Below are 19478 nucleotides of genomic sequence, written 5' to 3'. Positions count from 1 at the left end.
CAGGGCATTAACCAATGGAAGTAGCATGTCAGGATTGGCTGAATCCACAGCATTCACTGCAGGGTCTAAAGAAGGTATTTTATACAAGAATTTGTGGATGTCTAGAACTTTGTAAAACCTGACAGATTGCTTTAGTGCAGGGGTTACAATTCAAGATTTAAAAATGCAGTGGTAAAAGTATCCTGCAGGGCTTATAAAACCAGTAGAATATCACAGAGTTTGGGGACTTCCACATACACAAGTCACATTACCTTTTCTAAATATCAGACACCTGCTACCTTCCCATAGGAAGCGCTGTATCATCTTTAATATATTGTCTCCAAAAGAAAGTTTGGAGGCAGAGTATCATCATCTTCTTATTTAAAACCAACAGGTGACTGAATCTCAGAGAAATAAAATAAACGATCCAATGCAGATTTTGATTCTTCCACTTCAAAGGATGTAATTCTGTCTCTCCTGAGAGGGCAGAAATAAGAAGAAAATGATACTAAAAACTGAGGAAGCTCCAGAGACATAATTGCCATAAAATGCCCTGGGCGAAACCATACCACTACTTCTGTGGGTCCCTAAACAGCAGAAGGAGAAGAAGGTGAACAATGCTTTGCCTTATGTTTCTTTTCTCTAGCAGCATGCTTTGTAATTGTGGCTTTATCCTAAGCAGAACAAACATTTAGTGTGACTGTCTCTGTATGGTATCTGCCTCCCACAGTCATATATACCCCTCTAAATTGATGTGAAAATACTAGATTCTGGCCAGGAAATAAATGAAAGAGGAAGTCTTCTCCAACACACACACACACACACACACACACACACACACACACATATATATATATATATATATATATATATATATATATATACTTATGTGCCCCAACATAATGGAAACTGGGACAGGCCATACAGCTGACAGACCAAAGCAAAAATGAAGTATACTTGTTCAGGCTGGTGGAGAGAAAGTTGTCAAGATTTTCACATCCATATGTCCCTTATCTACTACTTCTCAATCTTGTGCTTTAGGCATGCGTTGAATGTGCAATACAAGAAGAAGTCGCCTAAACTTTGGTTTGCTAACCGGACATATGGCATCCTTGGCAGGGTACTTCCCATATGTAATGAATACTGCAAAGTGATCAATGAATGACTTCTACACCAAAAGACCCAATGCTGATGGAAGAAAACCGCCACTCGTAGTCTTAACGCTCAGTTTATTATTGCACAAAACACATCCAGCGTTTTTGCGTCCTTAGTAAGGAAGCTTCTTCAGAGAAAAAACCAAATAGCGCGAGACAGCGCTTTGAATACAACTTGTCCGGTACGTAAATCGTGCAGGACTAATTTAATAAAAGGTATTTAAAAAATAAAACAAGTATTTAAAAATGTGGTAAGTTATGCTTCAATGTTGAACATCAACATACTCAATTACATAAAAAAGAACACATAGAAGGCGCTACATAAATAGACTATACAAGCGCCATACTAATGCGCTAACAAAGGGTAAAAATAGTTAGTTATCATTAAATAAAATAACAATAATGGGAAACACAATCCCAATGTTAGATTTCTCAATAGATTAAAAAGACAGTCTATTAAAAAACTATCAAACATACTTGTACAATATCAAGTGTATCAAAAACGAGTAAGTATAGAGTGAAAGAATACCTTATCACTAATCTAACACATATCCACTCAAAATTAATTGCTCTGTTTTTGAGTATGAAAGGTTTATGCACTTAACCTTAAAAATTTTTCTAAGGAACAACTCCAAATGAGGTATGCCCCTGAAAGTAAAGAACCTCTTGGGGAACAATGAAAGCCAATGTCACCTCATATACGATTTTAATTTCAAAAATGGTGTGATGTTGCAGCTATCATTTAAGCCTGGATTTTTAAAGGCATTAATTTTAAGTTGCCAAAGAAGTTCACGAACCTCTAAACTTAGAGAAAGGGGTCCTCCTCTATGTGATTCAGGTAGATGATCTATACCCATAAATAGAAACGAATGGCCTGGGAATGAAACAATATGTTTAGCTAATGCATTTTCAATATTCTTAGTTCGAATAGCATAATTGTGCTGATATATCCTGTCCCGAAACCTTCTATCGGTCTTCCCAATGTAGAAGGCGGGACAGCAAGCACAATATGCTGCATAGACAATTGATTTGGTGTTGCAATCAATCCTATGTGTAATGAAAAACTTTTTGTTGCAACTACCTGCAGAACAGAAACTGCCTGTTTTAATGTAAATGCAATATTTACAAAAGCCACATGCGAAAGAACCTTTTAATCTGGTTGAATTAGTATCGGCCGTGCTAACTTGCAAGAGATCCTTGATATTTTGTCCTCTCCTGAAGACAAAGCGTGGTTTTTCCCCAAGTTTTTCTAATAGAAAACTATTAGTAGTTATACACGACCAGTTCTTGTTTAAAATATCACAAATCTGGCCACTGTTAACATTAAATGTACTAATAAAACTATAGGCTAAGTTGTTATTGGGGGCATCAATAGTGTTAACAACACTGATTCCTGAGTTTTCAACAGGTGTTAACTCTTCACAAGAAAGTAGCTGAATAGATGACAAGAGGGGTTTATAAAAACCACTAGATCTTTTATGGGTAACTTCACTAGTCAAGTCATCTATCAGAGAACTTGGATAGCCCTTATTTAGAAAGAAATCTTTAAGGTTCTCACATTCAGAAGTGAAGTCTTCAAGTAAACTACACATACGGACAGCTCTGACGAGCTGTCCTTTGACAATAGCTCTTTTTTGTCTCATAGGATGCGAGCTAGAAAAGTGAAGAAATGAATTGATGTAAGTGTCTTTCCTATATATAACTGAACTGAACAAATCATTTTCCTTATTTTTTGACAATTTGACATCAAGAAAGTTAATTACATCAATGTTGAAATTGTAGGTAAACTTCAGGAAGGTAGTAGTACTGTTTAAGTAAGTTACAAAGTTATCAGCTTCACTGGCATTACCATTAAACAACAAAAACATATCATCCAGAAAGCGGGTGTAGTAAGAGATTTTGTTACTCCACTCCAAGTTGTTAATTACATACTTCCTCTCCCAAAAAGCCATTACTAAATTGGCTACAGCAGCACCACAAGGGGAGCCCATCGCTACCCCTTTTTTCTGGATGTAAACTTCATTTTCAAACAAGAAAAAATTAGACGTCAAAATTATGTCTAAAATTTCTGTGATATTATCAATTTCGTTAGGAGAAGCACCTAGATCAATCAAAAGAAGCTCGATCCATTCACAGGCCTCTAAGTGGGGAATAGATGTATATAAGTCAACAACATCTATTGTTAATAAGTTGTTACCTTTTACTTCCCCAAAATTGTTAATATCAGTCAAAAAGGACCACGAATCTTTACAAATGGTTGGTATTTGGTCAACATACTTTCTTAAAAGGGAATCTATATATTTAGAACATGAATAAGTAACAGAGGCCCGTCCATCAATGAGGGGGTCCCCAAGGTTTTTATGAACCTTGGGGATACCAAACATCAATGGTGTTCTAGGGAATAATATATCTATGTATTTAAAGGTGTCCTCATCAATCCTGCCGTTAATGAATAGGTCACGAAAGTAACCTCTAATTCTTTTCGAGCCCACATTCATCTCATTAATGGAAGATTTGTTGTAAGACGGAGAGGACAAAACCTTAAACATACGTTCACAATAATCTTGTTTCTCAAAAATGACCAACCCGCCACCCTTGTCAGGTTTTATAACTCTTACTCCGGCAAACCGTAAGGAGTTTAGGGCTGACAGTTGTTCTTTGGTGATATTGAACTTGTTAAAGTTAGCCCTACTTGTTTCCACCATATGTCTTATGTCGAGCTCACACATATGCTCGAAAATTTTCAATGTCAGATTTAATGGGGGGTTAAAGACACTAGGAGCTCTCAATCTGTTATCTTGAGGGAGTTCTGTACCACTAAATAAAAGTTTCAGATTTAACTTTCTCGTGTAGCATTTTAGGTCTAAAAGTACCTTAGCTACATCACATTTTTTAGATGGTACGAAAGTGTTACCTAGGGCCAGTAGCTCGACAAGTTCAGGTTCCAAGTCTAGTCCTGAAAAATTGTAAATTAGGAAATCTCCTTTACTGTTTGAGACAATCTTAGGGCAGCCAGGGGGTGGACTGTAACCAACACAACTCTCTACTTCCAATTCTTGTTCCCTTTGTATTGTCTCTGTTTGTTCTTGTTCCCTAAAAAATTACCCTGTTCGTGAAAGTTGTTTCCACCATCATCATTGGATGGTCCAGGGTTTTCTGTATGAGTACTGACCCCTTTGTTCTGTCCTCTATTCACATTTCTATTGCTTCTACGTAAAGGTTGAGCTGACCGGGGGTTGTCAGAGGCATTGTCCACAATATCATGCCCCTCTATACACTCAGCTTCTATTTGTTCTGTTCCACTGACCCTATTCTTAGCTGTCCTAGCTGTTAAGTTAGGAAATGCATCATCTTTTGAATAAGTGAGCCTATCCCTGTAAAGCTTCTTGGATTTGTTCACCTTTAACTTGACCATATACGAATCAATACTAGAAAAAATACGCGAATGGTCAAATTTAATTTTTACAAATGCTACATCACTTTTGATTTCAGCATCGAGTAAACAAATCTCATCTGTAAGACATTTAACTATCTCCTCATAGTGTTTAACAAGCAATTCCATTAACTGCATTCCTTGAATCTGAAACAAATTTTTCAAATCAGTCAAAAAAGCATTGCTGTTAATGATGGAAGACGGGGAAAAGTTCGATCTCAACCCCTTGGGAATAATGCCATCTGAAATACATTGTCTGAAATACGACACTTCCAATTGGAGTTTACGTAATTTTAGAGTTTTAACATCCAGCAATTTTAACTTTTCAGTTAAAGAAACAGTTGGCTCTGCAGCCGCTCCAGCATTCCGCACCGACGAAGAGTCAATATTAAACTTATTAAAAGAGAAAAAGTCACCTGTGTTGTTTATCCAGTCTTTAATTGCCCCCTCGCCAATAAGTGCCTCGTTGTTTCCAGCTGGACTGTTGTCTGTTAGTCCTTGGGAGCCGGCAACAGTTGAGTTATTATTTGCCGAGGTAGATCCTATGGTTCTATACGGTTGTCCTGGTGGTATAGAACCTTGGGTATCAATCGCTGCAATGTTCAACATCTCACGATTACAGACACTGTTTGTATTAGACCTTCTATGTGAAAAACAAATATCCTCAAGGTTTTGAAAGCGACTGTTTAGTGCCTCAATCTTCTGTGTAATTTGCACTAGTAGTAAAGAAACATCGGCTGTCTCAGCGTTTGTGTTACCAAACACAGCCGGCGTGGCAGGGCTCTCCATAAGTGCTGGGACCACAAATAGTAAACCGCTGAAAGAACAAGCAAAAACGATAACAGACTAGTACACCAAAAGACCCAATGCTGATGGAAGAAAACCGCCACTCGTAGTCTTAACGCTCAGTTTATTATTGCACAAAACACATCCAGCGTTTTCGCGTCCTTAGTAAGGAAGCTTCTTCAGAGAAAAAACCAAATAGCGCGAGACAGCGCTTTGAATACAACTTGTCCGGTACGTAAATCGTGCAGGACTAATTTAATAAAAGGTATTTAAAAAATAAAACAAGTATTTAAAAATGTGGTAAGTTATGCTTCAATGTTGAACATCAACATACTCAATTACATAAAAAAGAACACATAGAAGGCGCTACATAAATAGACTGTACAAGCGCCATACTAATGCGCTAACAAAGAGTAAAAATAATGGATGACTTCCAGAAATGAGAGGCAAAAATCTTGATGTTCTGTGGAATCATTTAGGCAGGTGAGAGGTATGGTTTCATTACTGCATCATCACATGCATTAACTTTTAGTGTAAGGTATTCCACCTGCAAGACCTAGTTAACCACATGAGTATAATATAAGGCCTTTTAGGTTAGAAATAGTTATGCAGAAGCTAGCAATATGAGAAACAGTGAAGAACAAAGGGAAGCAGAAACATCTTAGAGGAGAAAACAGAAAATAATACAAAGTGAATGTAAGAATGAATAAAGACTGCGTGAGAGTAGGTTATGGAGCTGAACTGGGCGTGACAAATGGCAGGGTTTTCTACTTGTATAACATATATAATAGTCACATATAATATCAAATGATTATCTGTCTATCTTTCTATGTATCTATCCAGCTATCTGTCTTTCGATTTGTTTACCGGGTAAGTGAACTAGTGACTTGACCCTTTTCAGTCATGACCCAGGCACAGATGTGTGCAGAACACATTTTAGTTTTTAAAACAACTGTTATAACAACACTTAAAACAGTTCAGTATGAATAATTTCTAGGTAAATAGTTACTTCAGTGTAGCACTTAAGCCCGTATAGAAACATTTCTGAGAAAAGATACAAATCTTAAATATCATATCATTAATAATGTGTTGAGGAAATAATGCAGTTTGCATTGTTCTAAGCCATTTCTTCTCATTCCATAAAATGCAGAAACAGAGTATGACTGTGTTCATTTATCCTGTAAATAAACATCAGGAAAGTCTGCTCCTTAGTATTCAGGGATGAAGGTCTGACTGTAATCCAGAAGATGTGGGTGTGATTAACAGTCCAGATAGTGGAGGAGGTAATGGTGGGAGGATGATAAGGCAATGTCTACCTCTCTGTTCTAGAGGAGAGAGTGAGGGGATGCGATGGAAACAAGCAGTGCAGTGATACTTGGGCCAGGTAAGAAAGCAGGTGCTGCATTCTAAGGTTGGTGGGCAAATGAGGACGGCGTCATCATATAGTTAGGGACATCACCATTCTCACACCACTGAATGACACTTTCTGACTTCAGTCAAGAACTTCAGAGAAAAATAAAGTGCATTGGTCATGTTCTGATGCAGGTCTAATAAACAAACATTTGGAGTTGGATATAGCCTTTTTACTATATACAATAACAAATTTTACAGTTTTGATAAAAAATGTGTGTAATGTATGTATTTTATTTTATTTATAAAGACAGCCACTTGAATTTTTTCTCAGAGCTCAAAATCCCTGCCATGACATCAAGAAAGACTCGACCCACATACCCTCTCTACCTAAACTTATGTTTAAGCTACATTATTTTCAAGATAAATGCATCAGTAGTTGCTTTTTACTTGCTAGAAAAACAAGTTGCCAAATATTTTTCACAGATGAGATACCTTTCATTGAGAATTAACGTGATGATGTACAAGTGAAACCACAATGTAAATAAGAATGCAAGTAAGAAGTTGCTCACCTTCAGAGAGAAACTATTTTTCTTACCTATAACGCTTTGCAGCCATATGTAAATTCATGCTTAGTACCTACAGTTACATCATATTATGAATACAACTATAATGAAAAATTAAATAAACGGTAAAACTAAAAAAAAAAAAAAAAAAAAAAATCATGCAACATACTCTAATATTATCCCACCCAAGACCCACATAGACAAGTTAGAAGGGACAACATCTTAAGAGTCTCTATGACTTTTTCCAGCAACATAAATAAGGTCACTAATGTAATTAAAAAGAACTGGCATATTCTAAATTCTGATTTATGTATTGAAGCATTAGTTGGCACATCTCCTAAGTTTTATTACAAGAATATGGTGAATTTAAAGAGTTTGTTGTATTATCAGGACAAGGGCGGCCGCAATGGTGCAGCAGTTAGCGTTGCCGCCTTACAGCAAGAGGTTCTCCGGTTCACTCCTCAGCTGGGGTGCCTTCTGTATGGAGTCTGCATGTCCTCCCTGTGGTCACGTGGGTTTCCTCTGGGTGCACCGGTTTCCTCCCAAAGACATGCTGTATGGACACTTTAAGTTGGCCCTAGGTGTGAGTGTGCGTGTGTGCCTTCTGTGGAAGGTTGGGCACCAGGCTGGCAACTCAACACCATAAAACTCCACTGCCAATCATGAGCAGGCAGGTGATCTGCTGTGGCGACCCCTAACCAGGAAAAGATGAAGAAGTTGTATTATCAGGACAAGTTGGGCTATGGAGAGAGGGTACCAAAAAATGTGGCATTTGTAATTTCTGTCAGTATGTCAAAGAGGCTAATGAGTTTTTTCATCCACAGACGGAAGAAATATTTTTTAAATGTTATGGCTAACTGTGGCACCATGAATGTTGTTTATTTAGCTAACTGTGAGCAATGCAGCTAATTTTATGTTGGCAAAACCAACAGTCAGTTTCATTAATGTATTAGAGATCATATATATATTGTATAAATAAAGATAACACTGTCAGTGCATGAGCTAAATATGTTCAGATGCAAGGTAATGCACATAGGTTTTCTTTTATCGTGTTAGATGTTATATATGACAATGCTAGGTTAGACAACACTGAAAATGAAACAGAGAGATGTGAAGCAAGATGGCTAGCCAAACTACGTTCTCATATGGGGTTAGGCTTAAATGAATTTGTACCCTTGAAACCTGTTTTAAAAGCCAGAAGGAGACGTAATGTTTATTTCCTTTTCCTGGGTTCATTTCTTTTAGCTGCTGATTGGTTTGTGCTATTCTATTCTATAACAAAGACCTGGAATGAAAGCAGCAAAAATCGTCAATGGTACTGGAGAATCTCCAGTAGCTGTAGTAGACAACTGTGCATGAAAAATGGAAATACACATGCACATTTCTTACTTTTCTCTTTCCTCCTAATTTCTTGTTTCTTCATATGAGGTAGTACAAAAATAAGAAATTCCCCTGCAGTGAATTGCAACAGGACCTTAGCCAGCTTTAACCTTTTCCCCTTGCCCCCTCCCCAGTAGGAAACAGCTGACTCTTTTGTTGTGTCTTTTGGCTTATCCTGGTTAGGGGTCGCCACAGCGGAACTCTGGTCCACTTATGTTTAGTAGTGGATTTTTACGTGCCGAGTTACCAATCCTAACGCACAACCTTCAACGAAGGTACGCTCATTCACACATGCCTCCACACAGAAGACGCCCTAGCTGAGAATTGAACAAGACAATGTCTTGCTGTGAGGCGACAACGCTACCGCAGCACCACTACCGTGGGTATAGGAAACAGTTGACTCTTAATATTGTATATTCACTGGAAGGATAGACAACTGACGTCAGCAGTCCGATATGAGCCAAAAATAAATAAATAAATAAAAACTAACAAGAAAACTGTCATGTAAATTAATATATAGGATATGTGAGGTATCATAGCCTTTATGCATTAATGGATATCATATTAAGATATACTTCTGCCTTGATACGTTTGCAAACAGGATATAACATTATGCTATTAAATTATTTAGGTGCGTTTTTGCAAGCATTTATAAGAAAGAAGTGTATGAGGTGGAACAGTTATCCTTAGTAGGTGAAACTGTTTCAAAAGTACTCCGCAGAGAAGGGTATTTATCAGGATGCATGATGCTCAATAGAGAAACGGCAAAGATGATAAGGTTTATCAATGAGTGGGATGTGACCAAATGAAACACAAAACACAGGTTCATGCCTGTGACCAAGACCAGTTCTGACAATGGACATTAATGTGACAAAGACAGAGGAAACATGAAATGCAGTAGCAGAAAAAAAAATGTAAAAAGTTAAAGATTATCAGCAGTATGACTGTCAAATCCAGCTAGATGTTAGGCCAAGCCTGAAGCTAGACTGCAAACTGACAAATGATATAGAAATATATTCTGTATTTATGAAATGCACACTCTAAATCACAAACACTTAGGTCATTTTTGTGAATTACACACCATATTCTACCCAGTATTTGAAATAACTGCTTCTTCTTTTGTACTAAGTAAGAATCTCAGGTTATAAGCTAGTCCAACTCAGATGGAGTGACATTGTCCATGAAGGCCTAGTGCTAACTAAACATTTTTTTCTTACTGGACCACATTCACTCAGTATGAATACCTCTGTTCCTTTCTCAGGCCTACAACTGTGAAAGCCCCACTTACAGATTAAGCAAGAGCTTTATGTTAAGTGAAAATATGTAACATTGGATTGGATTGCAGTAATTCCCTTAGGTAAATGCACATTATACCAATTCCCCAGAATTTCCAGTTTTGGAAAACTCAGAGGAGCCAGGACTCAGATTTGTAGGAATCAGTCATCTGCATCCCCACCACCAGTTTTCCACAAATCCACATAGTCACACAGCTGGGATGGCCAATGAGATTGCTTTTAGCATCAGACTATAAGGAATAACAGAGTAGAAGCAATGTATCATATAGGTGGATATCTGATAGTTTGCAGGGATAGGCTAGCTTGTAGAATATTTTAAACTTGAGTAAGGTATAAAGCTCAGTGTTTTAGCAGTGCCACTCTTTGGTGACAGACAGTGGGGGGATTTCAGCAGCACCACTGTGTCTGTAGTGAGACTTGAACACTATCACCTTGACTATATCAAAGCAAATACAGTTGGCTGCCTGCAGGAAAATTGTAAAAGTCTGCAGGCTGCAGTCAATGCTGAGCAAAAGTGAAGTGTACAGGCTGAGGTCAGTGCTGAGCAAAAATGAAGTGTACAGGCTGTGGTCAGTGCTGAGCAAAAATGTGCAGGCTGCAGTTAATGCTGTAAAACTTATACAGGCTGCAGTCAGTGCTGAACAAAAGTGTGCAGGCTGTGGTCAGTGCTAAGTAAAAGTGAAGTGTACAGGCTGCAGTCACTGCTGAGCAAAAGTGAAGTCTACAGGCTGCGGTCGTTGCTGAGTAAAAGTATGTAGGCTGAGGTCAGTGCTGAGTAAAAGTGTTCAGGCTGCAGTCAGTGCTGAGCAAAAGTGTGCAGGCTGTGGTCAGTGCTGAGTAAAAGTGAAGTGTACAGGCTGCAGTCAGTGCTGAGCAAAAGTGAAGTCTACAGGCTGCGGTCATTGCTGAGTAAAAGTGTGTTGGCTGAGGTCAGTGCTGAGTGAAAGTGTTCAGGCTGCAGTCAGTGCTGAGCAAAAGTGTGCAGGCTGTGATCAGTGCTGAGTAAAAGCGAAGTCTACAGGCTGCGGTCATTGCTGAGTAAAAGTGTGTAGGCTGAGGTCAGTGCTGAGTAAAAGTGTTCAGGCTGCAGTCAGTGCTGAGCAAATGTGTGCAGACTGAGGTCAGTGCTGAGCTGCATAGTCTACCTCCTGCCTTACCAGGGAGTGCAAGAGTCCTTGTGCAGGTTGAGCACATTTAGATCAGATTGCATAAGCCCTGTTAAGGGAACAATGCAGCAATTCGGTGAGTCAACCCCTCCTCCACCTGTATACTTTCTGAGGCAATTGTATGCACTGTGTAAATTGAGATAGTGTGGCTACCAGCAGTCAGTACGGCAAAGTGACAAAGCATGATATAGTAAGTCTTTGTACTGGATACTTAATGCTCCAGAATTCACCATTTCAAGTGTTAAGTAAATCATGCTCTGTAGATTGATTCACTGTATACTGAATTAGAAATATGCTACATTTGGAGCTTATAACTAAAACATTCTAAAACAAAGTAGTTAGTCCTAGGTGGAGAATCTAGAATCATTATGGGACCAGCATAGTTTGTGGTTGGAATGAGACACACTGCAGAAACTGAAGTAACAATCTCATGAAGTTAGGAATTGTCCCCTTACTATATACATGGTTATATTATTGTTTGTAGTATAGAAGGCATATGTTTGTGTGTTTTTTATGTAGTTAAGAACACCTCTGTCCAATTTCCTTAGATAGGTGACACAAGAAAAAGAAGATATTTTACCATACCCTAACATCTCAATATCTGCACTAGTACATAGGTTACATTACTTATGTACCCATACTCAATATCTGTACTGTTTTGCAGGTTACATTATTTATATACCCATACTAAATATCTGTGTGATGTTCCTCCTCAGAGCTAGTAATCAAGAAGCCTCAATCCTCACCACTGGTACCTGTGGGGAACATTCACTGTGAGGAGAATAGATACACACATTATTTCCAGATGCAGATCTCTGCATCAAACACACTTTCCCTTACAAGCACACAGGGAACATATTCAGTTCAGGGTCTGGATTTCTCTCTTTGACTCCCTCCAGGTCACCAATGAGAGTCCCCACTGGCACAGATATGGAGCTGAGTCCTCAGCTGAGTGTCCAAGCCAAGTCCTCCAGCACTCTCACTGTAAAACCAGTGCTTTGTGTCCCTGCGTCAAGCAGCTGACACCCACCCTCTTTGTGATTTGACTTTTACACACACACACACACACACACACACACACACACACACACACACACACCCTTGGGAAAGGCTGGCACAGATGTCTAGCTATGCCTACTCTGCCCAGACTATATGGTAGTTACTGCCACCAGACACTCCACAGTCAGCTAGTCTATGGCTCTTGCAAGGCTATTCAGTTATACTGAGTGAAATTAATATTAATGCAAATGGTAATTGGACCAACAATGAGGCTTTCAGGAGTGGCCAGAACTGTCACCAAATATATGTAAGTACTCTCAGAGATTAAAATATTCTCCAAAGGACCAGCCAAAGTGAAAAGTTTAAATATATTTAATAATAAATAATAAAAGAGCATGAAAATCCTAAGTATCTATCTATTTACAATAAACGCCATAGTTTTAATCACAGGAAATATTAAAATAACACAGATGAATAGATTCTCATAGATGCAGAAAAACAATACTTAACTAATCTCACTATATTTTCCTGACTGATCTAAAGAATTACTATTCCCTGGTCACTTACAAGAGCAAGGCAAGATGAAGTAGGTGAGGGGTCCTTCTTTTTTAGGTTCCAAGAATAGTCTGCTCTGAGACTTCTGACTCAGCTAGTATTAAAACATTATTTTAGTGATGGATTACAGAATGGCATCACATATATCTGGTCATCTGACTTCTGGTTGCCATGCTATCCACTTGGCTAGAAGCTGCCAGGATTTAGCACATATGTGTGAATAATACACACACACAGAGCTTGCTAAGATCTGTTGCAGCTTCTGGAAGTCATAAAACAATTTCAAACCTCCACCCTATCAGAGTAGCAATTAGTTCACTCCAAAGACAAACTGGAAGCTTCCTAGTACAGACTTTTTGTCTCTGGCTGCATTGAGAACTGTAAGATACAATTGTTATGACCTAAACCAGGTCATTTAATTTCAGAACATTTTTTCAAAGTTAGCTACAGTTGGACTGTGATTAACCACTTCCCTTCCAGTATCTTTTGTTACAATATATATATTTCAACAGTTACAATAATACATGTATATTTCTTCTTCTGTCCAGCAAGACACACTGTTGATACATTTTAATACAAGCAACTTTACAAATACATTTTCAACACAAGTATTTGTACAAATCAGTTTGATGTACAAATGACATAAATCTTTACAAAATTCCAGCTAGCTATGCTGGCACATGTTACACATCCACTGCCCTACTTCTCCTGGCATAGCTGGCAATACCTCACATCATCACAATCTGCACTAGTACACTTGTTACATTATTTATGCACGCATAATCAATATCTGTACTAGTACGCAGGTTGCATTATTTATGCACCCATACTCAATATCTGAACTAGTACGTAGGTTACATTATTTATGTGTCCATGCTCAGTATCTGCAGCAGTACGCAGGTTACATTATTTATGTGCCCATGCTCAGTATCTGCAGCAGTACGCAGGTTACATTATTTATGCACCCATACTCAGTATCTGCACTAGTACACAGGTTGCATTATTTATATGCCCATACTCAGTATCTGTACTAGTACATAGGTTACATTATTTATGTGCCCATGCTCAGTATCTGCAGCAGTACGCAGGTTACATTATTTATGCACCCATACTCAGTATCTGCACTAGTACACAGGTTGCATTATTTATATGCCCATACTCAGTATCTGCACTAGTACATAGGTTACATTATTTATGTGCCCATGCTCAGTATCTGCAGCAGTACGCAGGTTACATTATTTATGCACCCATACTCAGTATCTGTACTAGTACATAGGTTACATTATTTATGTGCCCATGCTCAGTATCTGCAGTAGTATGCAGGTTACATTATTTATATGCCCATACTCAGTATCTGCACTAGTACACAGGTTATATTATTTATGTGTCCATAGTCAGTATCTGTGCTAGTACAGAGATTACATTATTTATGCATCCATAGTCAGCATCTGCACTAGTACACAGGTTACATTATATATGTACCCATACTCCTCGTAACGGTACACTGTCAGTCAGATATTGCAGGTACAATGCTTTAATTTGTCATTAAATATATGACATGCTTCAGTAATGGAACCATAACATAAATAAATGACTTCACATCAGATTAACTAACTTGGTCTTCATTACTCATAATACCTAAAATGTTTTGCCAAAGGTTGCAATATCCTGCCCAAATTATATTCCCAAATTTCAACTAACACAAAAGTCAGCTATCACACAATGAGCCTAAAACATTGATTATGTAACAATGGACAGCATAGTATATACACACAGACACAATTTCAAATGCAAGGAATTCATCCCTGTACTTCATATCACCAAAAAGCCACACACACACACACACACACACACACACACACACACACACACACACACACACACACACAGACACACACATGCACACACGCACGCACACACACACACATGCACACACACTCATACACACACAAACATAGACACACACACAAAAATGCATTGATGTGGGTGCCTTTGCCCCCACTTCCCTTTACATATATATAATATATCTAGGGTTACACAACTGCACAAAAGAGCAATCAGCCCAATAAGCAAAAGCTTTTCCTGCACTTGAGATAACACATCAGATATTTGATGAAAAGTGAAATTTCATTTCACTGTCACCTGCCTGACTATTTGCTGAAAAACTCTGTAAGCACTGTAACCCTTGGCAGATACCTGCCTTGACATCATTCTGAGGATATGGACAAGCAGAATAGCCATACAGAGAAAATAGGCAGGTAGGAGAAAATAGAATAAAAATTTACAAAGTAAATTACAACTTCACAGCTATAATGTGGATACTGTTAAAATGTAGCATTAAAAAGGTGTATGGAAAGGTGTCCACATACCCTTTAAATAAAGCCTGCTCTTTTTTTTTCTCTGCTAAACATCTTATTTTTTGTTATATGTTAGTGCTTCAATATGAAGTTGAATGATAATGACAGAATTGTTTTTTTTTATTTATAAATGTTTATTGTTAGAAAACTAAAGTAAATTATTGTTTTATTTTACAGCGTTGTCTCCAGTGACAGTAGACCCGAAGACTGCACACTCTAACATCATTGTCTCTAAAGACAGGACCAGCATAAGATGTGCTAACAAAGAAAGACAGCTCCCTGACAATGCTGATAGATTTGATTATCAACCTTTTGTGCTGGGATCAGAGGGATTTACATCAGGCAAGCACTGCTGGAAGGTGGAAACAAAGAACATGACCAACTGGATGTTGGGAGTAGCCCAAGAGTCCTGCAAGAGAAAAGGGAACTTCAACATAAATCCCAAGAATGGATTTTGGACTTTATTGTTACTGTCAGGTGACAATATGTCTTGTCAAATGGGCAGCAGACAAAAAATAAATCATGTGACTGGAAGACATGGGAGAGTCTTGGTGTATCTGGATTATGATGAAGGACAACTTTCCTTTTACAACGCTGACTACGGATCTCACATCTACACCTTTGTTAGCCCTTTCTCGGCTAGACTTTATCCAGTTTTCAGTCCTCGTGATAGGAATGTGGAACCCCTGAAACTAATGCATGAGAAACAAAACTGAGCCCTAATAACTGTAAACTTGAAATCCACTCACGCTAATCACTTTCCAAATTTTTTTATGTGGCATTTTGTAATGACAAAAAATATAAATATTCCATTTAATTTCGGGTCTCTAGTTACTAATGCAGGTCGGAGATTATTAATAATGATTAATTAGGTCAAACGTCTGTTAGTTTGCTGTTTGCAGTGTATACTGCTTGTGTTTGCTTCATATATAACCATATATAATTTCTCCTTGCTTACTTTAGAGCCTGAGCTGGTAGAACTTTTGGCATTAGGTAACACATTTGTGCCAACAGTAAAGAGTGATGTTGCTAAAGTTCTGTTGGACTTGAAATGTTATGTGAGGAGGCTTAATTTGAAATTAATGTTTAATGAATCACCTGCACCATCTTTGTCTAAACTTAAGCTTCCAAGCGTGTTTAATCCGCCATTGCATGTGGCATTAAAGATGTTCAAGAATGCATGTGAACTCGATATTAGACATGCTGTTAAGACCACTAAGGTCAAGTCCAACCAGTTTAATATCTCTAAAGACCAAATTGTTGCCCTTAATAAGTTGCGGGCATCTACGGTCAGGATCATCAAGCCAGATAAGGGTGGTGGTCTAGCTATTTTTGAACAGACAGAGTACGTTGAGAGAATGTGTAGAGTGTTAAACACTGATGCTTATGAGCTATCATCGATCAATGAAATGAATTGTAGTTCTAATAGAATAAGAGGTTACTTTAAGGACCTGTTTATATCAGGAAGAATAGATATAGACACTTTGGGCTATATCGATATATTGTATCCCAAAACACCGGTAATGTTCGGTATTCCCAAGGTTCATAAGAACCTTGGGGATCCGCCCATGAGAGCTTTAATTGATGGTAGATCTTCCACAACTTACTCTTGTTCTAAATATGTTGATTTGTTGCTTGCTAAGTACGTTAAATGTATACCGAGTATATGTAAAGACTCCTGGTCCTTCCTATCCGATATGAATGCTATGTTAGTTGATGAACATACTAACTTCTTAACCATCGATGTGGTGGATTTATATACATCAATCCCACATCTAGAGGCCTTGGAATGGATTGAAATTCTGCTGCTTGACATAGGCGCCACTAAAAGGGACATAGATAATGTCACTGAATTACTAGACATTATACTGTCTTCTAATTTCTTCTCCTTTGAAGGAGATATTTATTTACAGAAAAAAGGGGTGGTTATGGGCTCCCCGTGCGGCGCAGCGGTAGCCAATCTATTCATGGCATACTGGGAAAGACATTATGTCTTTAACAATCCGGCTTGGAAGGACAAAATTGTTTTTTACACACGCTTTTTGGACGACGCGTTTATACTTTTCAAAGGAGACGCCTTAATGGCTCATATGTTTGTAGAGTTCTTAAATTCAACAACATCTTTTTTGAAATTTACGTATTATTTTGACACCAAGCAAGCTAATTATTTGGATGTTAAACTCTCTAGGGATGCCATCACTGGTTATTTGAAATCTACTATTTTTAGAAAAGACACTTACGTAAATTCCTATCTTCACTATAGCAGTTCTCACCCGTTTAAACAGAAAAAGGCAATTGTAAAAGGGCAGCTGGTGAGAGCGGTGAGAATGTGTAGTGATGTAAATGACTACATCCTTGAAAGTGAATTTCTAAGGGAGCTCTTTTAGAATCGTGGTTATCCACACCAGCTAATTGATGACCTGATGGTGGAGGTCACAGCAAAGAGAAATAATGGTTTTTATAAACCACTTTTGTGTGCGCCACCACAAGTTGACAGGCATAATGCTCAGAATGATGTTTTTTTGTCTACAACTTCTTCACCGATAGAGGTTCCTATGTTAACAGGAGCTTCAGATAGTAAGAACCCGCCATGCAAATTCATTATGACATTTAGTTTGAATTGCAAGGCAATTTTGGAGATTTTAAACAAAAATTGGTTTTACTTATCTTTATATGCTTCTGTGGTTAATAAATTGGGTGACAAACCGTTTACAGTGTTTAGGAGAGCCAAAAACATGAAGGAATTGTTGCAAACCTACTCTTTAGCGTCAGCGAGTAGAAGATCTAAGGGATCTTTTACGTGTGGTGCATGCAATTACTGTTCACACATAAAGACGGGGAGTACATTTAGTGTATTGGGCAATAAATATTACATCAATCACAGAATCAACTGTGATACTATGTCTATTATTTATATTGCTTTTTGCACTTGTTGCCCTGGATTTTATGTTGGTAAGACAGATAGAAAGTTTAAATAACGTATTTACCAACATAACTATGCAATTAAAAATGCAAAATGTGAAAACGCGCTTGCTAAACACGTAGTGAACTATCCAGGACATTCATTCCAATTCATGGGGGTTGAACATTTACCTACACCTGTAAGAGGGGGTCCGACGTCTATCATACTAGAAACCAGGGAATTATTATGGCAACTAAAATTAGATGCCTTTAATTTCCCAGGTTTAAATGAAAGCTGTAATATAGCTCCATATTTGAAATTAAAATCTTATATGAGATAGTATGGTAGTTATAATAAGGTTTAACCTTATGTCTTGTTCTTATATAAGAACTATGTTAGGGACTAACTTGTTACCTATTAAGCCTTTGTCTACTAAAAGTAGTGTTCTAATGACAGGGAATTTATTTTACGAATGTTTGAATAGTTTTAGGCTTTTAGCTATGGTCCAACCATTTCTTGAAATTAAATGCTTTTGAGAATTGTGAATAAATGGCTGGTTAGGTTAGTTTATTAAAGTATAGAAATATAAACACAAATAAATACAAAAATTGATAGCTGAATTATGTACATGGGTATATACTTAAATTAGTATTTTATAGAGTTATATATTTTCCACTTGTACACATATATATATATATAAAAAAATTTTTATACTTTATGGTGTTTATGTGAGTTAGGTTGCATATGTTTTTAGAGATGTACATAGATTCTTCTGTCTATGGAGTTAGCACTGAATAAAATACTGACCATGTCAAATGTGTAATAATAGGCACTACGACAGTGTGCTTATGCACATTTAAATGTGGTTTTAATAACTTTGCGACATAGACATAAGGATTCAATTGTTATGTTTAATTAACAACAATGTTTTACCTAGATAATGAAATTTTATCTGGCTTGTAAGGACTTGTTTTGTTTTATTAAATAGTGCATTTTGAATTTATATCCTTGGTTGATGCTCCTGCATAAACGGAAGTGATGTAATTATTAGCCCTGTTGGAGCGGAGCTATAAGGATCTTGTTATTTTGTGTTTTGTAAACCTCTGAAGAAGCTACTTTTTTCTGTAGCGAAAACGCTGTCTGTTGTTACTCAATAAACCTGCGTTCAGGCTTTTAGCTGGTATTGGTCCTTCTTGTGCTCGTATTTGTGGATTTCTAACTGGTGCTTCCCTTTGCTCACTTCAGCGGTCTGTTTTATTTTACAGCGTTGTCTCCAGTGACAGTAGACCCGAAGACTGCACACTCTAACATCATTGTCTCTAAAGACAGGACCAGCATAAGATGTGCTAACAAAGAAAGACAGCTCCCTGACAATGCTGATAGATTTGATTATCAACCTTTTGTGCTGGGATCAGAGGGATTTACATCAGGCAAGCACTGCTGGAAGGTGGAAACAAAGAACATGACCAACTGGATGTTGGGAGTAGCCCAAGAGTCCTGCAAGAGAAAAGGGAACTTCAACATAAATCCCAAGAATGGATTTTGGACTTTATTGT

The 19478-nt window shown here is 37.8% G+C and overlaps 1 protein-coding gene across 1 annotated transcript in view; it reads left to right on the top strand.

The window, feature by feature from the left end:
• The window catches only part of LOC122813706 (zinc-binding protein A33-like), a 142850-nt gene extending 123752 nt beyond the window's left edge, over positions 1-19098 (top strand). The window contains exon 6 of the mRNA XM_044086167.1: positions 15198-19098. Within this exon, the coding sequence (XP_043942102.1) occupies positions 15198-15736 (539 nt within the window). The 3' untranslated portion in view covers positions 15737-19098. The remainder of the gene's footprint in view (positions 1-15197) is intronic.
• Positions 19099-19478: the final 380 nt, after the last annotated feature.

Source organism: Protopterus annectens, chromosome 10.part0, assembly GCF_019279795.1.
Source record: "Protopterus annectens isolate FY-2018-M chromosome 10.part0, PAN1.0, whole genome shotgun sequence".
Taxonomy (NCBI): Eukaryota; Metazoa; Chordata; order Ceratodontiformes; family Protopteridae; genus Protopterus; species Protopterus annectens.
Note: the sequence above shows the minus strand (reverse complement) of the source record. Positions and strands in the feature narration are given on the sequence as shown.